This window comes from Pelodiscus sinensis, chromosome 20 (assembly GCF_049634645.1).
Source record: "Pelodiscus sinensis isolate JC-2024 chromosome 20, ASM4963464v1, whole genome shotgun sequence".
Lineage (NCBI taxonomy): Eukaryota > Metazoa > Chordata > Testudines > Trionychidae > Pelodiscus > Pelodiscus sinensis.
In genome coordinates, this window is record NC_134730.1 from 8,414,690 (window position 1) to 8,437,265 (window position 22,576).

General features: G+C 45.5%; 1 protein-coding gene across 12 annotated transcripts in view; it reads right to left on the reverse strand.

Annotated features, from left to right (window-relative positions):
• GAS7 (growth arrest specific 7) overlaps positions 1–22,576 on the reverse strand; it is a 239,840-nt gene that overhangs the window by 74,167 nt on the left and 143,097 nt on the right. For all 12 annotated transcript variants that reach the window (XM_075903569.1, XM_075903566.1, XM_075903567.1 and 9 more), the window contains one exon: positions 4,939–5,018. In XM_075903569.1, the coding sequence (XP_075759684.1) occupies positions 4,939–5,018 (80 nt within the window). The remainder of the gene's footprint in view (positions 1–4,938; positions 5,019–22,576) is intronic.

Sequence of the window (22,576 nt, forward strand, 5' to 3'; positions counted from 1 at the left end):
GTGGTGTTGGAACTGAAAAAATTTGTATGGAGGTGAGGAAGGAGCCAAGGAGACAGCTGCATCTGCGGAAGAGGATGGGAAATGCTCTTATTCTAGCAGTATCATTAAAGGCAGATCAACCAGCTCATCTTCCAGAACGGATTCTGTATATCTATTGGAAGATGTCTGAAGCCGTGAATCCTCCCTTGGCTGAATGGAAAAGTGCATATTCAGGCCAGGACTCCCAGAACAGCCAACCGAGTGGATCCAAAAAATGTGGTTGAGTGCTCCACGTGGATCTTTTTTAGGGAAAAGGAGACTTTTGCCATGAAGTTGGGAGTCCCTTGGAGTAGTCACAGCAGTGGTAGGGGATGGGGAGCCTCTGTTCTACATCCAAATTCTCTGGTTAGATCCTGGAGCATGGTTCGAATGGTGGTATTGTCACAACCAGTGGAACCATACAAATCTGTACTTGAGTGTGCAGGAGCACAACTCAATTGGTGGAAGTCCATGGTCAAGGCTGGATCTCCTTAGGTGCCAATGGTAGAGTCAGAGGAGATGACCTCACTTCTCACAGAGCAAAAAGTTCATGAGGCCCAGGCACCATTTCCAATCTCCCCAGCTTTAGTGGCACATGCTCCATAACTGGAACCAGAGCCAGAATGGAAAGTTGCTTTGGAACTGCCAGTTGCCTTGATTTGCGGGGTGCCAACTTCGAAGGCTTGTGTGGCTCAACGGTTTGTACCACAGTATCTGCCAACCTGTGAAACTTTTTATCATGTTTGAGTGACTTGCAATGAGCCATTTCTCCATGGCTGGCACTCATGGGAATCACTTGTCTTGGGCCTGGAGGAAGACTTACTGCCAGGATCTGACTGAGGCCTCATGGAGAGGGGAGCAGAGCTCTCTTGGGCAAAGCTTGGAAAGGAGAAGTAGACACTGTACCCGAATGAAACGTAGGCTTCTCCCAAGCAGTAGAGACTGTTGGCTCTTATTGCGGATCAAGTACAAACGCACTGATTTTGAACCCCAGCATCTTCAGAATAATTCAGCACTCAGGTGTGGGTGTTAGGTGGAGAGAGAGGGTACTAGTGAAAAAATGGATCCCCAAAGTCTCTTAATTCCCCAAATGAACACTAAGGGTATGTCTAGACTGCATCCCTATGTCGGCAAAGGGCTGCAAATTAGGCTGATCAACATTGCAAATGAGAGAGGGGTTTAAATATCCCATGCTTAATTTGCATAAAAATGGCCACCAAGTTTTGCCGACTCAGCACTTTGTCGGCAAAAAGTGGCAGTCTAGAGGCGGATCTGTCGAGAAAGAAAGCCTTTTCCAACAGATCCTGTAAACCTCCTTGCAGGAGGAAAAGTGCTAAGTTGGCAAAATATGGTGGCCATTTTTATGCAAATTAGGCACGGGATATTTAAATCCCTGCCTCATTTGCAATGTTGACCTGCCTAATCTACATCCCTCTGCTGACAGAGGGATGCAGTCTAGACATACCCTAAGAGCACTAAATTTACAAGCAAAGATAAAAACTATGCATAATTCTCAAACTTTTTTAAAAAATGTGCCGGAGGGAGATAAGGGGACACTAGCAGCTCCAACTGTGAGTGGTGAGAAGGAACTGAGAGCATGGTCAGTCCCACCTACCCTTTAGCACATCAGACACCCATAAGGCTGAGCAGGGGTGCATGTATGGAGCAATGGACACTACTACTTTCAAATTCTTTGGCTCTGGATACATGGTGCATGTGTAAACCTGCAGTGGAATACAATAGGGACCAAACAATGTAGCAATAATGTATACTTTAGTTAGTATTGGTTATAAGACTAAGTATGAGGTATAATTTCATGTATAATGACTTGTTATAAGTTCTGTAGCTTCTATTTCACTCTGTCTCTCTCATGATTAAGTTGTGTCTTCTAGTAACTACAGATCTTGTCTGAAACACTATACAATTGTTTGGTGTGAGTGGAGGGTGTGTGTGAGTGAAAACCATCACAGATATCCAGGTGATCAAGAAGTGGAAACTTTGAAGATAACGAGGAAACATGTATTGTGTCTTGAGGCTGAATTGAATTAGCAGCACTGACGAACCCTGGAGACAGGAAGAGACCCCCAAGAGTGAGAGATAACTATGAGAATCCTGACTATCACCATCAAAGGATAACTCTGGAAAACAGATTCACACCTGCTATGGGCAGATGACTACAGCATGACACTGCAACCCTGGAAACTTTCCCTTGCAACAAGCCCTGTTGCCAGCTTTGTCCACGTATTTACTCTGGTGACACCATCACTGGACCTAACCATGTCAGTTATACGATCAAGGACACATATTCCTGTTCATCCAGAAATATAATTTATGCCATCATGTGCCAACAGTGTCCTTCTGTTATGTATATTGGACACTCTTCTCAGACACTTCACCAAAGACTTAATGCCCACAAATCAGACATCTTCACAAGGAAAAACCAGTTGGTTTTCATTCCTGGACATAGTCTTCATAACCTTACTATATACATCTTATTTCAAAGAGACTTTAACACCAGACTACAGAGGGAAACTTTAGAACTTTCATTCATGCTTAAATTTGACACTTTACAAAAGGGCCTTAACAAAGATGCTAATTACCTTACCCATTACAAAGATAGCTTCCCCACTTATCACCCCTGATTAGCCATTCATTGACTCATAAATAGCTATTCCCTCCCTTCCTCTCCCTATCTTCTCTACTAAATCCGATTTGTCAGTTTAATAATGTGTTCACTTTTTTCATTGAATTCCTTTGGTATATCCTCTTTCAGAATATGATCTGAGGAAGTGGGTCTGGTCCACGAAAGCTCATCACCTATTAAATCATCTTATAAGTCTTTAAAGTGCTACACAGTTTTTCCTTTTGTTAATACAAAAACCAAAACTCAAATGGAAACTTACATGTATAAGAAGGGATGCTCCTGCCATGGGACTCTGGGTTCAGTCCTGCAAACCAAGCCTCGGAGGAATCTCAGAGGAACCCCAACACCTCACTCAGTCAGCCTTGCCTGGCCAGTGAAACTGATTTAGTCACCATGGACTGGTAACTATGCACCATCTGCAGGACACGTGTACGTGTACGTGTCTTCATAAAGCATATGCTAACTGCTTCTCTACTGTATTCTCAATAAACACAATGCATTGCCTTCTCCCCTGAAAAAGATCCCATGTGCTTCTTATAAGCATAACATAATTCTTCGTGAGAAGAATCACATGGCTGATTTGCTTTGTAATTAAGGACACCTCTATGCTGAAGCTGAAGGTATACTTTACAGCTTTGACGGAAATACCCACGCTGGCTTTGATTGAGCTAGTGCACTATAAAGAACAGTGTAGCTGCAGTGACACAGGCAGAAGGACCAGCTACCTACTGCCTTATTCCCTAAGCCACTCCAGAACCCATCCCACCTCCCTATCTTCAGGGCGTCCCTTATCCTGCTTTCCTAATGTGGGAGCCAGCTTCACCCCTGGGGCAGCTGGTGTTGGCTGGCTGCCTGGCCACTATCTTGGTGGGCGGAGTGGGGGCCAGGAGGATTCAAGTCCACCACCCTGTGTTCCAGATACTGATACTGTATCCCCTAGGCCACTCCAGAACCCACCCCACCTATCTACCTTCAGCCGGTCCCTTAGCCTGCTTTCCATATGCAGGAGCCAGCTCCACGATGGAGTGAGCAGGATAAGGCCTCGGAGAAGAGGTGAAGTAGGGGCAGGGCTTCAGAGAAGGAGGAGAAGAAAGCTGGGCAAGGGTATTTGGGTTTGAGGTAGATCTTACATTGCACTTAAACTGAAAGAGTGATATTATGGTTCAAAAGATTGACGACCATTGTCTTAGGATTTTCACTCACCTACCTTTTTCTCCCCTTCCCTGGGAGTTATTTGGCTTTGAGTGTGGACTGCTGGCTCTGTCACCGGGCACTCAATTCTCCATTACCTAGGCCTTATCTAGAATGGCCTATTCTTTTGTATTTAAAAAAAAACAACTTTTTAATTGCCTGTCAGGAGAACTCCTATTTCCCATTCTTGAAAGGAACCAGCAGCAATCTTTAAAACCCCTGAGGTACTGCTGTTTGCAGCATGTGAGGTGGACTGGAGAAGAGCCCCAGAGCATACTTATAGGTGCTTCAGAAGGCCTTAAATACATAAATATCAGGACATTTCCCACATGACTAATCCTGGAAGCCCCAAGAGTGAGAGTTCTGTGATATGATGCCTTCAGAGAAGAAGAATTACAAATGATTATCTCATACTATGTATGTGCTGGGGATACCTGTGTGCTAAAATTGTAAAACCAAGAGATAAAAAAATATTGAAATACCTTATTAATGTATAAATGTATTCACATTTTAGCACACAACTTTTTCTGCTCTGTTCTCTTCCTGCTACCCCATTTTTCCAGGGCTATTTCCACCATTTCTAACACCTGAGCGGCTTCAAACTACTGCCCCTTTACTGCAAAGAAAATGTTTTTGTTTTGCTTCCACAAATGATATTACTGGATGGGCAACATAGTGTCTGTTATCTCTTCTGTATTGTGGCTAATAATGGAAGGATAATAGAGGCTATGTCTACACAGTGGAGCTATTTTGGGATACAAATAGCTATTCCACAGCTTAAGAGCAAGCCTGTTATATCGAAATATGATGGAAATATGATTGGAATATCGCTATTCCAATATCCCTGTAAACCGTATTGAAGAGGGATAAGGGATGTTTCGGAATAGCACCTTATTTTGAAATAACATTGACATAAGCTATGCAATTTGTGTAGCAAAATTGTGTAGCTTATTTCAAGGTAAGGGTATTGTGTAGATGTACCCAGAGTGACTTCCATGCTAGATTATCTTGAAGGCCTTCCATTACAAAGCAAAATAGACAAAGTGCAGTATTAGAAACACAATATGCTATATACTGATACATACCAGAGTGGTGGTCACCATTTCTTCAAACCATTTAGACTGGGCTTGATTATAAAGATCTACACAGCGCATCAGGTCATCTCCTGGAAAGATCAAGATAGCAGAAAGTCATCTTTCTAGTCCTTATAACGGAGTAGAGTGGAAAGTGACAGGTTACTTTTCATGTACAGTCATACATTTGAAGGCCATTAGATCATCAAGTTCAACATCCTACAAAGAACAGCTATAATTTCTGGTTGAAATAGAGCACCTCTGTATTAGATTTGTGATATGCAAACAGAAAATAATACCATCATATATTCTATGCTAGAAAAGGGCCAGTTTCACAAGCTGAAAACATGGTTTCGATTAGCAAAACTAACTGGGGGGGAGAGGGTTATTTATACATAAAACTGTGAATGATAATTGGGACTCCTTTAAAAACATTTTACTAGGTGGCCCAAAAGCCATAATTCTGCAGTCAGGAAAGAAGACAACTTCAGTTATAAATACTTCCTGGTCAAGATAAAAAGTGAAAGTAGCACTCTTTAAAAGTTTAAAACACAAACTTATGACAAACTGAAACAAGGGGAATTTGAAAAAAATGAATTCTAGATCTGCCTGATAGCAACTCCATAGTTAAAAGTACATTTGAAAATGGATTGAACATACAATATAATCCCTATTCTGTGCTGAAACTAGATGGCCATGGAATTTTAAAAATCTCAGGAAGGAAAAATTACTTACTGTAACTGTAGTTCTTCGAGACATGATGCAGCCATGTCATGTGTATGCATGCCCAGAGCAACTGAAGCCAGGGAATTTTACCCAGCAATACCCGTTAGGTGCCATTTGCACCTTGTGGCTATAGGCCTTTCTCTGGGTATATGAAGCTGCACTGATACAAACCTTCCCCTCCCATTCCTTCTAAGGCTGTTAGCATATATTCTTTTAAATGATTAACCGATAACCAATACGTTGAGGCTTAAGCCAAATGACTACATACATACACAGGCAGCAAGAGGGGGTGTATTGGGGCAGCAAGGACAGGGGGTAGGCGACAGAAGCCAGTGCCTGGGAAGGTTGTTTTTAAGCCGGCTCCCCATACGTGCTGGTTCCTGCGATGCTGCCCTCCACCCCCGTGCGGCTGCCTCTGATAGAAAGGCAGGGAGGAGCCAGTATATATTGGAAGCTGGCTTTCAAGCCAGCTCCCCGCACGTATTGGCTCCTGCAGAGCCACCTCCCCTCCATCCCGCTGCCTCTGCATCATGGTGAAGCAGGAAGTGGTGCCTCAGATGAAGGTGGCACTGCAGGTACTGAGCATGCTGGTGCCAAAGTGAATGCTGGTACTGGGATGCCCAAGAGCAGCGACATAGAAGGGGATGAAAGCCACCTGGGAAGCATCCACCACCAGGGAAGCACGGTAACGAGATCCCCGCCTTCTCATCAATATGCATAAGCAGTGACACTGAATAAGCAATAACCATCATGAATATTTACATAATGGTTCTACCTTCTGCTGCACACGTCACCATGTGCTGCTGCACACAGCACGCAAGTAGCTGCACATGTTACCACGTGCTGCTGCACACAGCACACTCACCCCCAGACAGTTAGAAGCTGTTTGTTCAGACACCCAATCAGAGGCCCTTGTTTATCCAGACAAGGTCCAATGAGTTTAAAGCTACAGCTCATAAATATTCATGGGGAGAGACTACTTAAGTTCTGGTCAGCATTCCTGTTTGGTTCTCTCTCTGCTTGTTCGCTTCTGCAGCGTTCCACCCTATTCCCTGTTCGTGTTCATTAGGTAGCTAGGTTAGTTAGAGGTTCGTCATCAAGTCTGTCCGTTAGTATAGTGCGTCGGTTCTATGCTCAAGCAGCCGGGGTATTATATCGCAACGGGAGGCGTCGTGTTAGTTTAGGTAGGGATTTTGTGTATCCAGTCTGGGTACAGGAGTAGCTCCTCTATCGCCGGTTCCAGTTGAGGAGCAGAATCCACCTGAAGACAGCGCCAGGCAACTTACCAGCAGTGAATCCTGCGTCCAGGAGCGGAAGGCCCCGGAGGAGGACTTCGCCACCTGCCTGCTTCACACCAGTCCCCAGGGTCTACGAGGGATCGCCTCTCTGTTCCTCGCCAAGGGCTCGGAAGGAGCCTAAGGCTTGAGGTCAAGAGCACTGCAGAGGACATCGCTGCAAGGGATTGCCTCCTAGTCTCTCGCTAGAGGCTTTAATTAGCCAAAGGCTTGAGAGACAGGTGCATCGCCGTCCATCGTCGACGGCTGGAATTGTAATTATTGTCTGTGTCATACCTTGTGTCTGTGGGGTACTTTTCTATCCTCTTATTTCTTCTTGGGTTGGGGACATTAAGGGTACGTCTAGACTACATGCCTCTGTCGCCAGAGGCATGTAGATTAGGCTACCCGACACAGTAAAATGAAGCGGCGATTTAAATAATCGCCGCTTCATTTAAATTTACATGGCTGCCGCGCTGAGCCGACAAACAGCTGATTAGTCTGGACGCTCCCCTGCCGACACCAAAGGTATTTGTCGACCACCCAGGTAAACCTCATCCCAGGAGGTTTACCTGGGTGGCCGACAAATACCTTTGATGTCGGCAGGGAAGCGTCCAGACTATCGCGCTGAGCCGACAAACAGCTGATCAGCTGTTTGTCGGCTCAGCGCGGCAGCCATGTAAATTTAAATGAATGTAAATTTAAATCACCGCTTCATTTTACTGTGTCAGGTAGCCTAATCTACATGCCTCTGACGACAGACGCATGTAGTCTAGACGTACCCTAAGCGTGTCTACTTATTTCCTTGTTGTACCTTTTGAAATTTACAATATATGGTTTGGCCCCTTTAAACTGCGTAACGTTTTTATTTCTCTGCGGCATATTAATCAACAAACACCTATGATAGATGAGGTTTGGTAGTATCTGCAACTTCCACTGAGGTTTAATTAATTAATTAGTAATAATCAGATTGCAAATTTAGGCTTAAGCATCCCTCACTGCAACAGCACTAACTTCACTGGCTCAAGGAGGTTCCAAGTACTCAGGTGCCATTCATCAATCCTGGTACTCGCTCTTCCGCAACTGTCACAGGAGTGTGGAGTTGAGACGCGAGAACTCAGCAACATACTCAGTTTGAGGAGTGATGGACAGTGCAGCCCTAGGAAGTTCTTCGACCAGTGATGAGGTTAGGACCAAAAGTCACAGGAGGTCTGTAGCTGCCCTTTATGCCAGAGCTGTGGATACAATCGCTACGGCTATCACCCATATCAGACTTGACTCAACAGACGGCGGAATTGGAATTGACAGTATAAGCTTTCTGAGCTCCCTATTTGATACCAGACAAGGGTCAGAGGTGCTTGTGCCATTCTGCATGCTGGTGCTAGCCTGTGGATGGTTTGTGTTCCTGGGGGAGGCAGAAGAGTAGCCTGATATCTGGATCAGTCTCATTTGGCATTATGAGACCTCTTCCTTGGCACCCTCAATGGGAAACAGCACCTCCACCTCTTGGAGAAAGTGCCTGCCCTTGAATGGGCAACAGGGCTTTCAGAGCCTGAGGGAAATCTGCAGCCTGATAAAGGCCTTGGGACTGGATCAGGCCACAGGGCCAGTTTGAGCAGTTGCTGCTTGAGGTGAAGGTCCCGAGCTTTTCTTGAATGATCTGTAGATGGAACAAAGCCTTTTGGGTGGGCCTTGCCAAGAGAAAGCAAGCACCACATGTGAGGATCCTGTTAGGGATAAGTCCCCTGCACAATGGACAATGCTTGCACTATATACTGGAGAGCATTTGTTCGCTTGTCTGTTTGTTCAAGAGCCCCTCCTAACCAGTCAGACCTAGGGCCACCAAATCGGGTATACATCTTTCTCCAATCAAACTAAAAGCAAGGCAAGGGTTTGGGTTGTGCCAGAAAAATTGGATGTACCTGGAATGGGATTGCTGCTCTTAAAACCATACAGAAGAGAGACAGAATCACCAGGCAGGTGAAAGGGGATGGCTGGGGCTGCCTCCCCCTCTTGTCTAGGAATGTCCGAGCACTAAGCCTCCCACCCTCCCCAGCCACCTGCTAGGGAGAGTGAAGCAGGATGAAGCTCCCCACCCCCATTCATATGGGAACATTGCTGGTTGTTCCCCTTCATCAAGGAATGAGGGGAAGAGTTTGCTGAGTTCTGCACTCTGGGGGTGTGTCTAGACTACATGCCTCCTTCGACGGAGGCATGTAGATTAGCCAGATCGGAAGAGGGAAATGAAGCCGCGATTAAAATAATCGCGGCTTCATTTAAATTTAAATGGCTGCCCCGATCTGCCGATCAGCTGTTTGTCGGCAGATCGGGGGAGTCTGGACGCAATGCCCCGACAAAGAAGCCTTTCTTCATCGACACAGGTAAGCCTCGTGAAACCAGGCTTACCTGTGTCGATGAAGAAAGGCTTCTTTGTCGGGGCATCGCGTCCAGACTCCCCCGATCTGCCGACAAACAGCTGATCGGCAGATCGGGGCAGCCATTTAAATTTAAATGAAGCCGCGATTATTTTAATCGCGGCTTCATTTCCCTCTTCCGATCTGGCTAATCTACATGCCTCCGTCGAAGGAGGCATGTAGTCTAGACACACCCTGGGTGAGAAGCACAGACAGCAAATGAATCTGGACCTGCCCCAGCTGGGGAACATGCACCCCTCCCCTGACTGTGCTGGAGCTGCAGCCGCCATAGAGAGGCACTTCCCACCTGGCCGCCAGATTTCTCCTTTCACGTGCAGGCTTTGCAACATTATCCACCTCTTTGTCACCTAAGCACCTCACAGCCTTTGAAGATAGCTGCTTAATTCCTCTGTGAGGAAGGGCAATGCAATTCCCACCATTTCATAGAGCTGGAACAGCTGCCCAGAACCAATGAACATCAGCACACCAGGGAGTGTGAGACACAGCAGGGAAGAAACCAAGAAACTGCCCAGCACCTGGCTAGCGTCCTAACCACTGGACAATCCTGCCCCTCTAAAACAGGGCTACTCAACTTTGGAAGCCCCAGGGGCCACAATGATACTCACAGCACATGCGGAGGGGTGCAACTTAAGCGTGGTTGCATATATATGCAAATAGCTTCTTCCACACCAATGGGCATGAATACAAAGCACTTCCCACAATACCCCTGCGCTCCTAGTACCTCCTCCCGGGGGGCTTGAAACGCCAAAACCCTGTACCCATCTGTTCCAGCCAGCCCATCTGCTTGTGTCTTTCAATGTTCACCCCGCCTGGGAGACGCCTCACCATTGTGGAGCGTGTTCCTAGTGAAGGCCATGTTCAAAGGATCCCACCCACGAGCGGCATGTTGAGTCCAACGTAAACCCAAACTGCACTGCAAGCTGCAAACAAACGGGCTGTGGGCCGCATGCAGTCCGCATGTGGTCCGCATGTTGAGTAGCCCTGCTTTAAGAGCTCAAGGATAAACTAAGATGCTCTGCATGGGGACTACAGCATGAAACTGCTTGGAAGGTGATGCTTGGGCAGAAATGCAGCAGCATTCTTGTGAGGAGGGGTACGTTTAGACTACATGCCTCTGTCGCCAGAGGCATGTAGATTAGGCTACCAGACATAAGAAAATGAAGCAGCGATTTAAATAATCGCCGCTTCATTTAAATTTACATGGCTGCCGCGCTGAGCCGACAAACAGCTGATCAGCTGTTTGTCGGCTCAGCGCTGTAGTCTGGACGCGTGGGTGTCGACATCAAAAGCATTTGTCGACCACCCAGGTATACCTCATCCCAGGAGGCATACCTGGGTGGTCAACAAATGCCTTTGATGTCAACACCCACGCGTCCAGACTACCGCGCTGAGCCGACAAACAGCTGATCGGCTCAGCGTGGCAGCCATGTAAATTTAAATGAAGCGGCGATTATTTAAATCGCCGCTTCATTTTCCTATGTCTGGTAGCCTAATCTACATGCCTCTGGCAACAGAGGCATGTAGTCTAGACGTACCCGGGGTGTTTTACCAATGTGCTTTGTAAGCTACCCTGGCTGTTGAGTGGGTTCTATGTGGAGATCAAAGTGGCAATTTGGAGAGTTCCAAGCACACTCACTGGGAAGCCTGGAAGGGCCATTGTCCCTGTACCAAATTGCACTGGTTGTTAGCAGCAGAGCTCCCAGGGCAGGGGCAGCATGCATTCTTGAAGACAAAAGCCCTTGGAATTCCATTCCCCCTGTTCCAGAAGCACCTATGTTTATTGTCCCTCTGAATATATAGTAAGAGCTGTATTTTCCCATAGTGTTTGGAGACTGGTGGAAGAGGATGCTAGTTTGCTTGCTGGCAGTCAGCCATAGTTGCAATTATCAGGGTAAGATGGGTCGCTCATACACAATTCATTATACGAGTTTCCATCTTATTTCTTGCTGTGACACATCAAACAGCACATAGCCTGTGGAGAGCACTGAGTTATTATACACAGTGTGGAATAAGCTGCCATCCATGTATTCTGGACTCCATTTTCCTTGTGCTTTGTCTCAGACAGTGTCCAGGGCCTTGGCATAGAAGCAGCATTCCGGGGACAATTAGTCAGCTGCCGCCAGAGCATGGATTTTATTTGCACTAGCTGCAGTTTCTAGTAGATCTCAGTGTGTGCTAGGGGCACTCGGCCCCACTCCTGATCTGGCTCTCTGACACCCTCTGGGTTAGGTCAGATGGGCTTGGCCCAGACATTCCAATAAACAAGTCAATCTGCTTTCAGGATCAAGCTGCTCTTTAGCCGGACGGGGTCCAGAAGTGGAAAGTAACTAAGTAGAAATACTTTGTTACATTACTCCAGTACATTTTTTCGGGATTTGTACTTTACTCAAGTAATTTATTTTGTGATACTTTGGCTTTTACTCAAGTCATTTTTTTAGAAAATATTCTACATTTTACTACACTACAATTTCTGGAAGCTAGTACTTTCAGCAGCCCATTGACACTTGTGCAAGCCAGCATTCTGAATTGCTAAAACACAATCCCATGCACCTGGGCGCCATTTAAGAGTGACTAGGTACGAAGTCTGAACCACTGGATTTCATGCTTGAGGTCTGCTTAAAGCTGCATGCCCTGGCTTCAAAGGCAGCTCTTAACTGCAATAGAGTTTGAATGCTTGCAGCTTTGCCTTTGGGGCAGGGAGTTTGTCATAAAAAAGGGAGGCAGGTGACCAAGAACAACAAAAAACTGGTCATTCGAGTAATTAAAGGATCTTCAGACCATCATTAAAACATTGCCAGGTTCTTAAAAGCTGGGTGGGGGGGAGGGAGGAAGGAGTAGCAATGAGAGTAATATTGCTGGGATTTGCATTTCATAGAAGAGGAGGTTACTCACCGCCATAGTAACTGACTTTCTTCGAGAGGAGTGTCCCCATGGGTGCTCCACGTTAGGTGACTACAAAGCAATTCCCCTTTAGGGAGGTAGAGACTTCGGATCTGGCAGAAAAGCAGTGAAAAGAACTGCCTTAGCTAGTTTCAGGTTGGAACGAGATCCCTGCATAAGTGCATAGTGCTTTGCAAATGTGTGGTCGGAGGACCACATGGCAGCTGCAGAGATGTCTCTTATGGGTACTTTATGGAGGAAAGCTATCGAGGTAACCATGGCCCTGGTTGAGTGTGCCCATATGTTCTCTGGAGGGAGCACAACTGATGGTGCGTAGCAGAGGTTGATGTAATCCGAGATCCAGTGGGAGAGTCTCTGTGATGAGACTGCCGGGCCCCTATTGTGGTTTGCTTTTGAAACAAATAATCTGGGAGATGCCCTGAATGGTCTCACTCGCTGCAAGTTAGATAAGAGTGCTCTGCGCAGGTCAAGAGTGTGCATTTTCATCTCAAAAGAGTTGACGTGGTTTAGGGAAGATGTATTGTCCGGTTGATATGGAAGGATGAGTGTACTTTGGGGAGGAATTTGGGATAAGTATCTAAAGTGACCTTGTCTTTAAAAGAAGATATATGGGGGGGGGGGGCTTCCCCATTAGAGCTGCGATCTCTCCTATCCATCTGGCTGAGGTAATGGCAATAAATGAAAACCGTTCATGGCCAAGTGCAAAAAATGAGGCCGTCGCCATTGGTTCAAAGGGAGGCCTAGTTAGAGCATTCAATACTAAATGCAGGTCCCATGGTTGCATTGGTGGATTGATATCTGGATAAAGTGCCTGCAGGCCCTTTAAGAACCTCTTGGTGAGTGGATGAGCAAAAATGGACAAGTAGTGAATTTTAATGGAGCTCACTGTAAGGCCAGCTTGTTCAAGGTGTAGAGAATAGTCGAGAATGGTAGATAAAAGGGATGTTGAAGGAACCAACTGGTGACAAGCACACCACTTCGAGAATCTTTTCCATTTCTGAAGGTAAGACTTGTGGGTGCTCTGTGCCCTACTGTACAGAAGGACCGTTTATACTTGCTGTGAGCAGGTCAACTCTAGGTCAGAAAACCATCCAGGAGGTGAGTGGAGGTTCGGGTGGGCGTCTTGGGAGCCCGGGTGAAGGAGGAGATCCCTGATGCAAGATAAGTGGATCGGTGGTTGTGGGACATCAGCACTAGGAAGGGAAACTATGGCTGGCAAGGCCATGCATATGTATGAGGGGGGCCCTGTCCCTCCTTATTTTGTGAACTATCTGTTCAATAGCAGAATTGGAGGAAACGTGTAGAATAGGTGGGATGTCCATGTGATGAGAAAAGCATCCCCCATTGATCCCTTTACTATTCCAGCCCTGGAACAGAGGGGGCATTGACTGTTGGACTGTGTGGCAAACAGATCTATGGTAGTGTGACCCCATTGGCAGAAGATGTCTGCCAATATGTGCAGGTACATTTGTCACTTGTGCTCGGCCGGGAGGGCTCTGCTGAGTGCATCTGCCTTTGTATTCAGGGCGTCTGGAAGATGCACTCCGGTGATAAATGTCTTGTATTTCAGACACCAGATCCCAAGTGCTCTGAGCCTCTGTGCAGAGTGCTTGAGATTGGGCTCCACCCTGACAATTTATGTAAAACATTGCTGCAACGTTGTCTATGTACAGTCTGATGTGTCTGTTGGCGATGAATGGGAGCAATTTGGCACATGCATTCCTGACTGCCTGCAGTTCTAGGACTTTTATGTGCAGATTCTTGTTGGTGCTGGACCACAGGCCCTGGCAAGTGTGATGGCGCAGATGGCTGCCCCATCCTGTACGAGATGCATCTTTCATCATGGAGACAGATGATTCTGGTGGGTAAAAGGAGACTCTGGAACACAGATTCCTTGGGCTCAGTTACCAGCATAAGGATTTCTTTACTATCCCTGGAAGAGCAAGGGATCTGGATAGCGGATGGACACTGGCTTTGTACATCTGTCCTAGCATCTCTGTGAACATCTCATGTGGAGACGGGTGTTGCCTACTACAAAGTTGCATGCTGCCATGTGCCCCAGTAGCCGAAGGCATTCAAGTGCTGTTGTGCAAGGGCTGGATCGTAAGGTATTTATCGAGGCCACGATCTTTTGAAAACGGTCTGTAGCTAGGGATGTGGTGGCTGTTGTTGAATTGAGGCATGCTCCTAGGAACTGTATCTTTTGTGTAAGATAGAGTGTCGACCTGGCTTCATTCATATGAAGGCCCAGGTGTCAAAATAGGTGTCTTGTGGCCTACAGAGAGCAGCAAGAATCGTTGTGTGAGCGTGACTTGAGGAGGCAATTGTCTAGATAAGGAAATATAACACTTTGTTTCCTCAGGTACACTGTGACGACTGCCAACACTTTTGAGAAGACCCTCAGGGCGACAGAGAGCCCGAAAGGAAGCACTTTGTATTGGTAGTGTTGAGAATTTACAACAAAATGAAGAAAACGCCTGTGAGAGGGTGGATGGCAAGGTGAAAATATGCATATTGCAAGTCGAGGGACAAGAAACACTCATCCTTTTCCAATGCTGGTAATATGGTAGTAAGTGTTACCATCTTGAATTTTTGTTTCTATACAAATGTATTAAGTGCTCAACGGTCCAGTATGGGCCTCCAACCCCCCGATCTTTTCTTTGTCAAGAAGTAGTGGAAGTAGAATCCTTTGCCTCTAAATTGTGTGGTGCTCTACTTCTTGTTGAAGGAGAGTCTTGTGAGAGTGGTCCCTGAAGAGGGATGGGGAAGGGACAGGAAGAGGGTATGGATACAAAAGGGATAAGGTAGCCTTTTTCAATTATCTGCAGGACCCATTATCAGAGGTCAGCTGTTGAAGAAAGGCGATACTGGATGATGGAAGAGATTTGCTTGCTTCAACAGCGTTGGACTAGGTGAGGGGTTCTCCAGACCCACAACCTGATGATCAAATTTGCTTGTTGGGCTGCTGTGACAGTTGAGAATTAATAGAGGAAGGGTGACATTGTTGGTTTCTGCACCTGCCCTGGTGCTCGTGATTTTGTCTACTGTAGTCTTGTGTACATGGGGGGTATTGAGGTCTCCGATAAGGCTGATACCTATATTGCCTTCTTCTAGGTGCTTGGTTGCAGATCCCAAGAGGTTGCAGTGTTACTCTGAAGTCTTTCATGGAGTGGAGAGTTTCACTGGTGTTAGCTGCAAACAGCTTCTGACTGTCCAAGAGCAGATCTTCTACTGTAGCTTGAATCTCCCTGGGGAATGGAGTGGAGCTAAACCACAATGCCTTTCTCATTACTACCGACGTTGCTGTAGAACACAGGTTCCCAAACTGGGAGGCGTGACACCCGGGGGGGGCATGAAGAAATTCCAGGGGGGTGCGAGGTGACCCAGCCCCTCCCTCCCCCCAAGAAAGAGCCCACACTGGCATTACCTCACCCAAAGTTCATCTTTAACTGTTTGTTTTGCACTGTGGCTTCCCCAGGTCTGTCTCCCTCCCGCCTCCTGGGGCTACAGACAAGCCCCAGAGCCATGCTGAAAAGGTGCTAATTTCCTTCGGACAATAGGGGCCTTGGAGCTTGGCTCCTTGAATAATTATTGATTAAAAAGGCTCGAATGCAGGCAGAGTTGCAAACAGCTGCAAGCTCAGACTCAGGAAGCAGCCCAGGGAACAAGCAGCACAAGTGCTTTCTGAACCCCCGGACTTGGTTGCGGGACCCCCAGCTGTCCTCTCCCCACATCCAGACCCCCGCGAGTGCCCTGCCCCCCCCATCCAGACCCCCTGCCCAGACCCCGAGTGCCGTGCACTGCACAGACCCCCCACAAGAGCCCTGCCCCCCCCAGATCCCACAAGTACCATGCCCCCCCTGTCCAGAACCCCAACTGGTACCTGCCCCCCTGCCCAGACCCCACAAATGCCCTGCCCCCCGCCCAGACCTATCCCGAACACTGGATCCCTCATTTTGGCTCCACCTCAGTGTGTAGAGGGGCCCACAAATTCCACTAACCATCAAACCCTAGACGAATTAATCTGGCCTGATGCCTTGAGCCTCAGTCCTACCAACCCCCTATAGGACTGGGGTGCCAGGGGAGGGGGGTGACTCAGTTGGGACCACATCAGTGGAATATGGGGGGGAGGATAACTAGGAGTGTTTGGGTTTTTTTGCATCTCACTTGTGTGTTCCCTGACATTTTTCTGACATTTGACCCCTGACCTATAACAGGTTCCCCACTCCTCCCATAAATAAAGACAATGCTGAAACATTTGTGCTGGCCCCAATTGGGGTCAAGTCCTCCATCTGGCCACAGCATCATAAAACTCTTGCATCCACACACACACCTCAATCCTGAGTCTATCATACACTGGAACCCCTTGTCCTGAGCGTCTCACATTCTCAGTCTTCTGCCACAACACTACTGCACAATCCACACATTGCAAATCTGTGTCCTGAGCCCATCATGCTCCCCTGCCCTCAGCCCCTCATACATCCCAACCTGAACTCCTGCACTCTCATAGCCACAAGCCTGTGGTTTGCTCAGCACCACAACACTCCACCTGAACCCAACACTCTCCAGCCTGGAGCCCCCCCTTCTCCACCTCTTCCCACACCCAAATCCCTCATTCCCACTTCAGAGTCCGCACATCCTGTCTCAACCCAGTGAGAGTCAGTAAGGTCTGGGGGCAGCAAATGATGGAGAAGAGGGAAATGGAGGGGGCAGGGCCACTAGAAAGGGGTGAGATATTGAGGCTTGCCCTGACATTTAAAAAGTGATCTTGGGTATAAAAAGATTGGAGATAGTAAGGTAAACAATTTTTAATTTTCAAATTTTATACCAGGAAAATATTTGCCTTTTGACATGTAGGGGTATCAGTTTGGTTGGAGGGGAGGCCAAAGAAAGATGTAGAAGGCAATGAAACTTTTTTTTTAAACTTTCTAGCACGCTTGTGGGAGTGTTTGGGACTGTTCTATCATGGGAGTAGGTAACCAATCTTGCACGGTTACTGATGCTGGGGTATATATAAGGCAGCATGTGTCCATACGTAATAGTAGTAAATAAATGTTTGCAATAACTTATCAAAATAACCTGTGTCCATTAAATTTATTCTAATTGGAAAAATTAGTTTTATAGATTTTTTTTTTAATTAATATATTATGGCTGCGTTTAAGGAAAGGAAGACTACATTAGGTATGGCTTCACTGTCATAGAAAAAAACGAGATTGATCATCCTCAATGCATAGTATACCACACAGGTCTTAGCAATGACTCCTTGAGACCTACTTGAATTGAGTGATACTTGACAAAAAACTACAGTGCTTTGACAGAGAAACCAAGAGAGAGCTTTTTGCTGCTAAACTTCAAAATTTGTAACACAAAGCTGGACGCTACTGGAGCTTTTCATCAAATGTCGGCCAAAATGGAAGAAGCATCTTATGAACTGTCATTGCTCATCACTAAAGCCAAGAAAGCACACAATCGGAGAAACTCTTGTGCAGCCTTGCTTGTTAAAAGCAGCTGATATTGTGCTTGGTGTGGAAAGCAAGAAATTTCACTTTGACAATTCCATGAAATGTCCCATCGATGAGTTGGCGAAACATCTTAAACTTCAAGTTGTGGAAGGAGTTTTGGCGTCTCCTTTTTTTGCAATTCAGTGCGATGATACCACTGATATAGCACAGTGCTGTCAGTTGCTTATCTACTTTTGATTAATTAACAATAGAACTGTGAAAGAAGAACTGCTTTTTTCGAACGATTTGATGACCACATCAAAGGGTTCTGATATTATGAAAACAATTTCCTATTTTTTGAAGAAAATAGATTTTCATGGGGAAAACTGGTTGGTGTATGCACAGACGGTGCTCTAGGAATGTTTGCCTTTCGCTCTGGATTTGTGACATTGGTGAAAGAAAAAAATCCAGCTGTAACCACAACTCACTGTGTAATACACCAACAAGCTCTGGCTGCTAAAACCCTTCCAGATGACCCACATGACTCACTGAATTTTGTCATCAAAATTGTCAATTTTGTGAAGAACAGTGCTTTAAATATTAGACTTTTTGATGCTCTTTGCGTGGATTTGGGAGCAGATCATAACTCTTTTGTTTCACACGGAGGTACGATGGCTTTCCAAAGGTAACATGCTTTCGAGATTATTTAAACTGAAAGATGAAGTGGAAATTTTTCTCAAGCAACAGAAGAAAGAAGAGTTATATCATGCATTTACAGACCAAACATTTCAACTTTCACTAGCATACCTCTTGAACATTTTTTGAACCTTTGAACAATCTCAATTTGAAGCTGCAAGCACTATAGCTCACCACAATGCCATCAAAGCATATACGAAAAAAATCCAGCTTTGGAAATGTCGAACACAAGCTCAGATGCCTAACACTTTTCCGACACTTTCATCACTCACTGAAAATGAATGTTTCCAAGAAGTTTATAAAGAGGATGTGAAGAACAAAATTGTGTTTCATCCGGACTGCCAACGTTTCTGGAAACCCCCATTCATAAATCAGTATGAAATTGATTCAACGTTGATGTCGATTCATTGCCAGAAGTATTGCAAGAACAAGCACTCAAAATAAAATATGATTCAAGTACGAAAGATAATTTTGAAAACAAGCTTGGAGGAATTTTGGATAAAATATTTCCCAATGTATTCAAAAGTTGGAGAAGTGCTAAATATTATTCTTCCATTTTCGTCAGCATACCTCTGTGAAAAAAGCTTTTCAAGATTAGTCACATTAAAACCAAAATGAAGAAATCGACTGGATGTCAAAAATGATTTACGTTGCACACTTTCATCTTTCAAATCTAGGATTTCGCAACTCCTGAAGAAAATGCAGCAGCATCCTTCACATTACATTCAATTTGTTTCTGCTATTATGTTAAATTATATTTGTATTACATTTTTGTGCCAAGAAAAACTATTTGTGCATATTTTTAATTTTAAATAATTTTATACCAAGTTTTTGTGTTTGTTTTTAATTTTAAATTACAAATTGAATGTTTGTTGAAAGGGGGTAGGATGATGGTAAAGAAGAGGTAGGGGGTGTGAGGGTATCTCAAAAATCAAAAGGGGGCACGATGCTGAAAAGTTTGGGAACCGCTGCTTTCGAATGTGCAGCCGTGTCAGCAGCATCTAAGGCAGCTTGTAATGCTGTTCTTGAAATTCTGTGACCTTCAGCTCTCAATGCTGCGTATTGTTGCCTCTTAGCCTTGGGAATGTCTGCAACAAAGTTATTCCGTTTGCTGTGATTTCTATAGTTGTATTTGCTTGATAAAGCTGTGTAATTTGAAATGTGAAATTGTAAAGTAGAAGATATATATATATTTTGTGCCCAAATGCATCAAGTCTTTTGCTATCGCAGCCTGGATTTTTGTTGAGCAGCCTCCACCACAAGAAAGTTAGGTGCTGGGTAGGAAAAAAGGAATTCTGAGCCCTTGGGTGGCACATAATATTTCTTATCAGTTCTCTTAGCAGTAGAAAAGACAGACACTGGAGTTTGCCAGAGCATCTTTGCCGGTTTCATTATTTCTGGATTGATTGGCAATGCTATCTTTGATGGGGAAGAATGTCTATTAGGTCGTGTTGATTTTCTGCAGCCTCCTGGAGAGGAATGTTCAACTCCACAGCTACATGTTTAAAAAGGTCTTGGAAATGTGTAGCGTGGTCTGAAGTTGTTGAAGTTGGGGAGAGCCTTCCTCCACTGGAGAGGGGTCCTTTGTACTGGGAGGAGTCACGACCTCCTACAACAGTGGTTTTCCCTGTATTTGTTTGGAGGGACAGTATTGCACATTATGTCTCTTCCAGCCCCTCTAGTGTTTCTAGTAATATTGCCATTTGTCCCAGTATTGCCAATATAGGTAAGGCTGAGGTGGAGGTGCCCAGGGATTGCCATAATACAGAGGCATATTTCCGAATCTGGGAGAGAAGATGTTATGAACTGCGTAAAAGGAGTTCTCTGGTGAAAACCCCTAAAGAAGTCCTCATCAGAGTCAGATGACATTTTTTTCCTGGGAGAGTGATCCCTGTGATGTTAACATGGGAGGCAAGCTCTCAGGCTGTAAAACTGGTGAGTTAAACGTGAATGAGATTAATACGTCTCTGTGCTGAGTGTAGTGTTCAACAGGTGTTGCCGGTGCCATAGTGGGAGGTATGGAGGCTGAGGTGCTGAATCATGCCTTGGTGCCAAGGGCAGTTTTGGTGCATCAGACGCTTCTGTCGTGGAAGCTGAGGCACCTGCTAATGCAGTCGGCGGAGCGCTCTCATGCTGCGTGGGCAAGAACGTATCATTGACGGGTGGTGCTGCAGCCAGTGAGGCAGGCAACTTGAAGCCTGTCGCCTCAGAACATGATTTAGCACATGCACACTGTATGCCTCCGCTGGGGGCTCCAGAGATGCCAGTGGCATCATAGGTGCTCAGGCGCAGTGCTGATGCTGCTCTCGGCACCAGCCGTGAAGGGGATGGCCATTTTGGTGCTGTAGTTCCTTGAGGCGCTGAGGAGGTTTGCTTTTCGGAGGGCCTTTTGGATTCCTGCTGTTTGGGTTCCTCGGGCTGGTGACCCAGATCGGAGGCTGGTCGAAGCGAATTTTCTAATAAAAACAGTTTGAGTTGTAGGTCTGTGTCTTTCCGTGCCCACGATTTTAGCTTCACGCAGTGAGGGCATTTCTGAGAGATATGCTGCTCTCCAAGACAACGGACGCATTGTGAGTGACTGTCCGAGAGTCGAATATGGTCGTTGCATGAAGTGCAGTGTTTAAAGCCAGGCGATCCAGGCATGTCTCTGTAAGCAGCCAGAGACTGCAAGGAAGGATTAGTTGGGCAAAAAGGAACAAAGCCCCTTATACTAATTAATATTTCTTTTTTTCTTTTCTTCTCTGACTAGATATATATCAATATTTTTTAAACTAACAAATTAATTATTTAAAACTAATTAACAAATATAATGAACTTCAACTGGTTTTAGAAAGTATAATCATGTAGACGCAAAGAAGCTAGGGAGAACGGCTGAGTCCATCTGTAGCCAAAGGCGGAAAAGAAGGAACTGAGGGGGTGTGGAGCTTGCGCATGCGCGATGCCTGCAGCCTAACAGCGCGTGACTGCTGGTGCACACCTGTACAGCCCCAGGGACACTACTATGAAATCTCCGAGCTGAGGCTCGGTGGCGGCACACCAACCTAATGTGAAGCACCCACAGGGACATCTCTTGAAGAAGAGGAATCATAGAATCAGTTGGCCCAATACCATTAAACTTTTAAATGTTCTTGAAAACGGGGTAAATAGTAGATGGCAAAATTTGCAAATAATACAAAATTACTCAAAATAGTTAAGTCCGAAGCTTACTGCAAAAAGTTACAAAGGGATCTCACAAAACTAGGTAATTGGGCAACACAACAACAGATGAAATTCAGTGTTGATAAGTGCAAAGTATTGCACATGGAAAAGTATAATCCCAACTATGCACATAAAAATGATGGGATCTCAAATAGCTGTTACCTCTCAAAAAAGAGATGTTGGAATCATTGTGGAAACATCTGCTCAATGTGCAGTCCAGTCTGAAAACTAGAAAGCTAACAGAATATTGGGAATCACTAGGAAAGGAATAGATAAGACAGAAAATATCATATTGCCTCTGTAGAAGTCATGGTACACCCATGTCTTGAATACCGTACGCAGATGTGGTCACCCCATCTAAAAAAAGATGTATTGGATTTGGAAAAGGTACAGAAAGGGCAACAGAAATGATTATGAGTAAAGAACAGCATCCATATGAGGAGAGATTAACAAACCTGGGACTTCTTTTCAGCTTGGAAAAGAAATGACTAAAGGAAAGGGGGATAAGTTAGCGATCTAGAAAATCACAAATGATGTGGAAAAATAGAATAAAGAAATGTTATTTACTCCTTCACTAACATAACACAAGAATTAAATTAAATTTATAGACAGCAGATTTACACCAAATTATTTCTTCACAGTCAAACCTGTGGAACTCTTTGCCACGTGTCGGTGGAAAGGCTCAAACTGTAACAGTGTTACAATAAGAAGAAAATAAGTTCATGAATGGTAGATCCATCAATGGCTACTAGCCAGAATGGGCAGGAATGGTGTCCCTACGCTTCTGTTTGCGAGAAACTGGGACTGGGCAACAGGGGATGGATCATTTGATGATTGTCTCTTCTGTTGTTGCCTTCTGAAGCACCTGCCATTGGCTACTGTTGAAAGACAGGATACTGGGCTAGATGGACCTTTGATCTGACCCAGTAAGACCATTCTGATTTCATGTAGAGCCCATTTGTATCTGCCCCCGCTACAA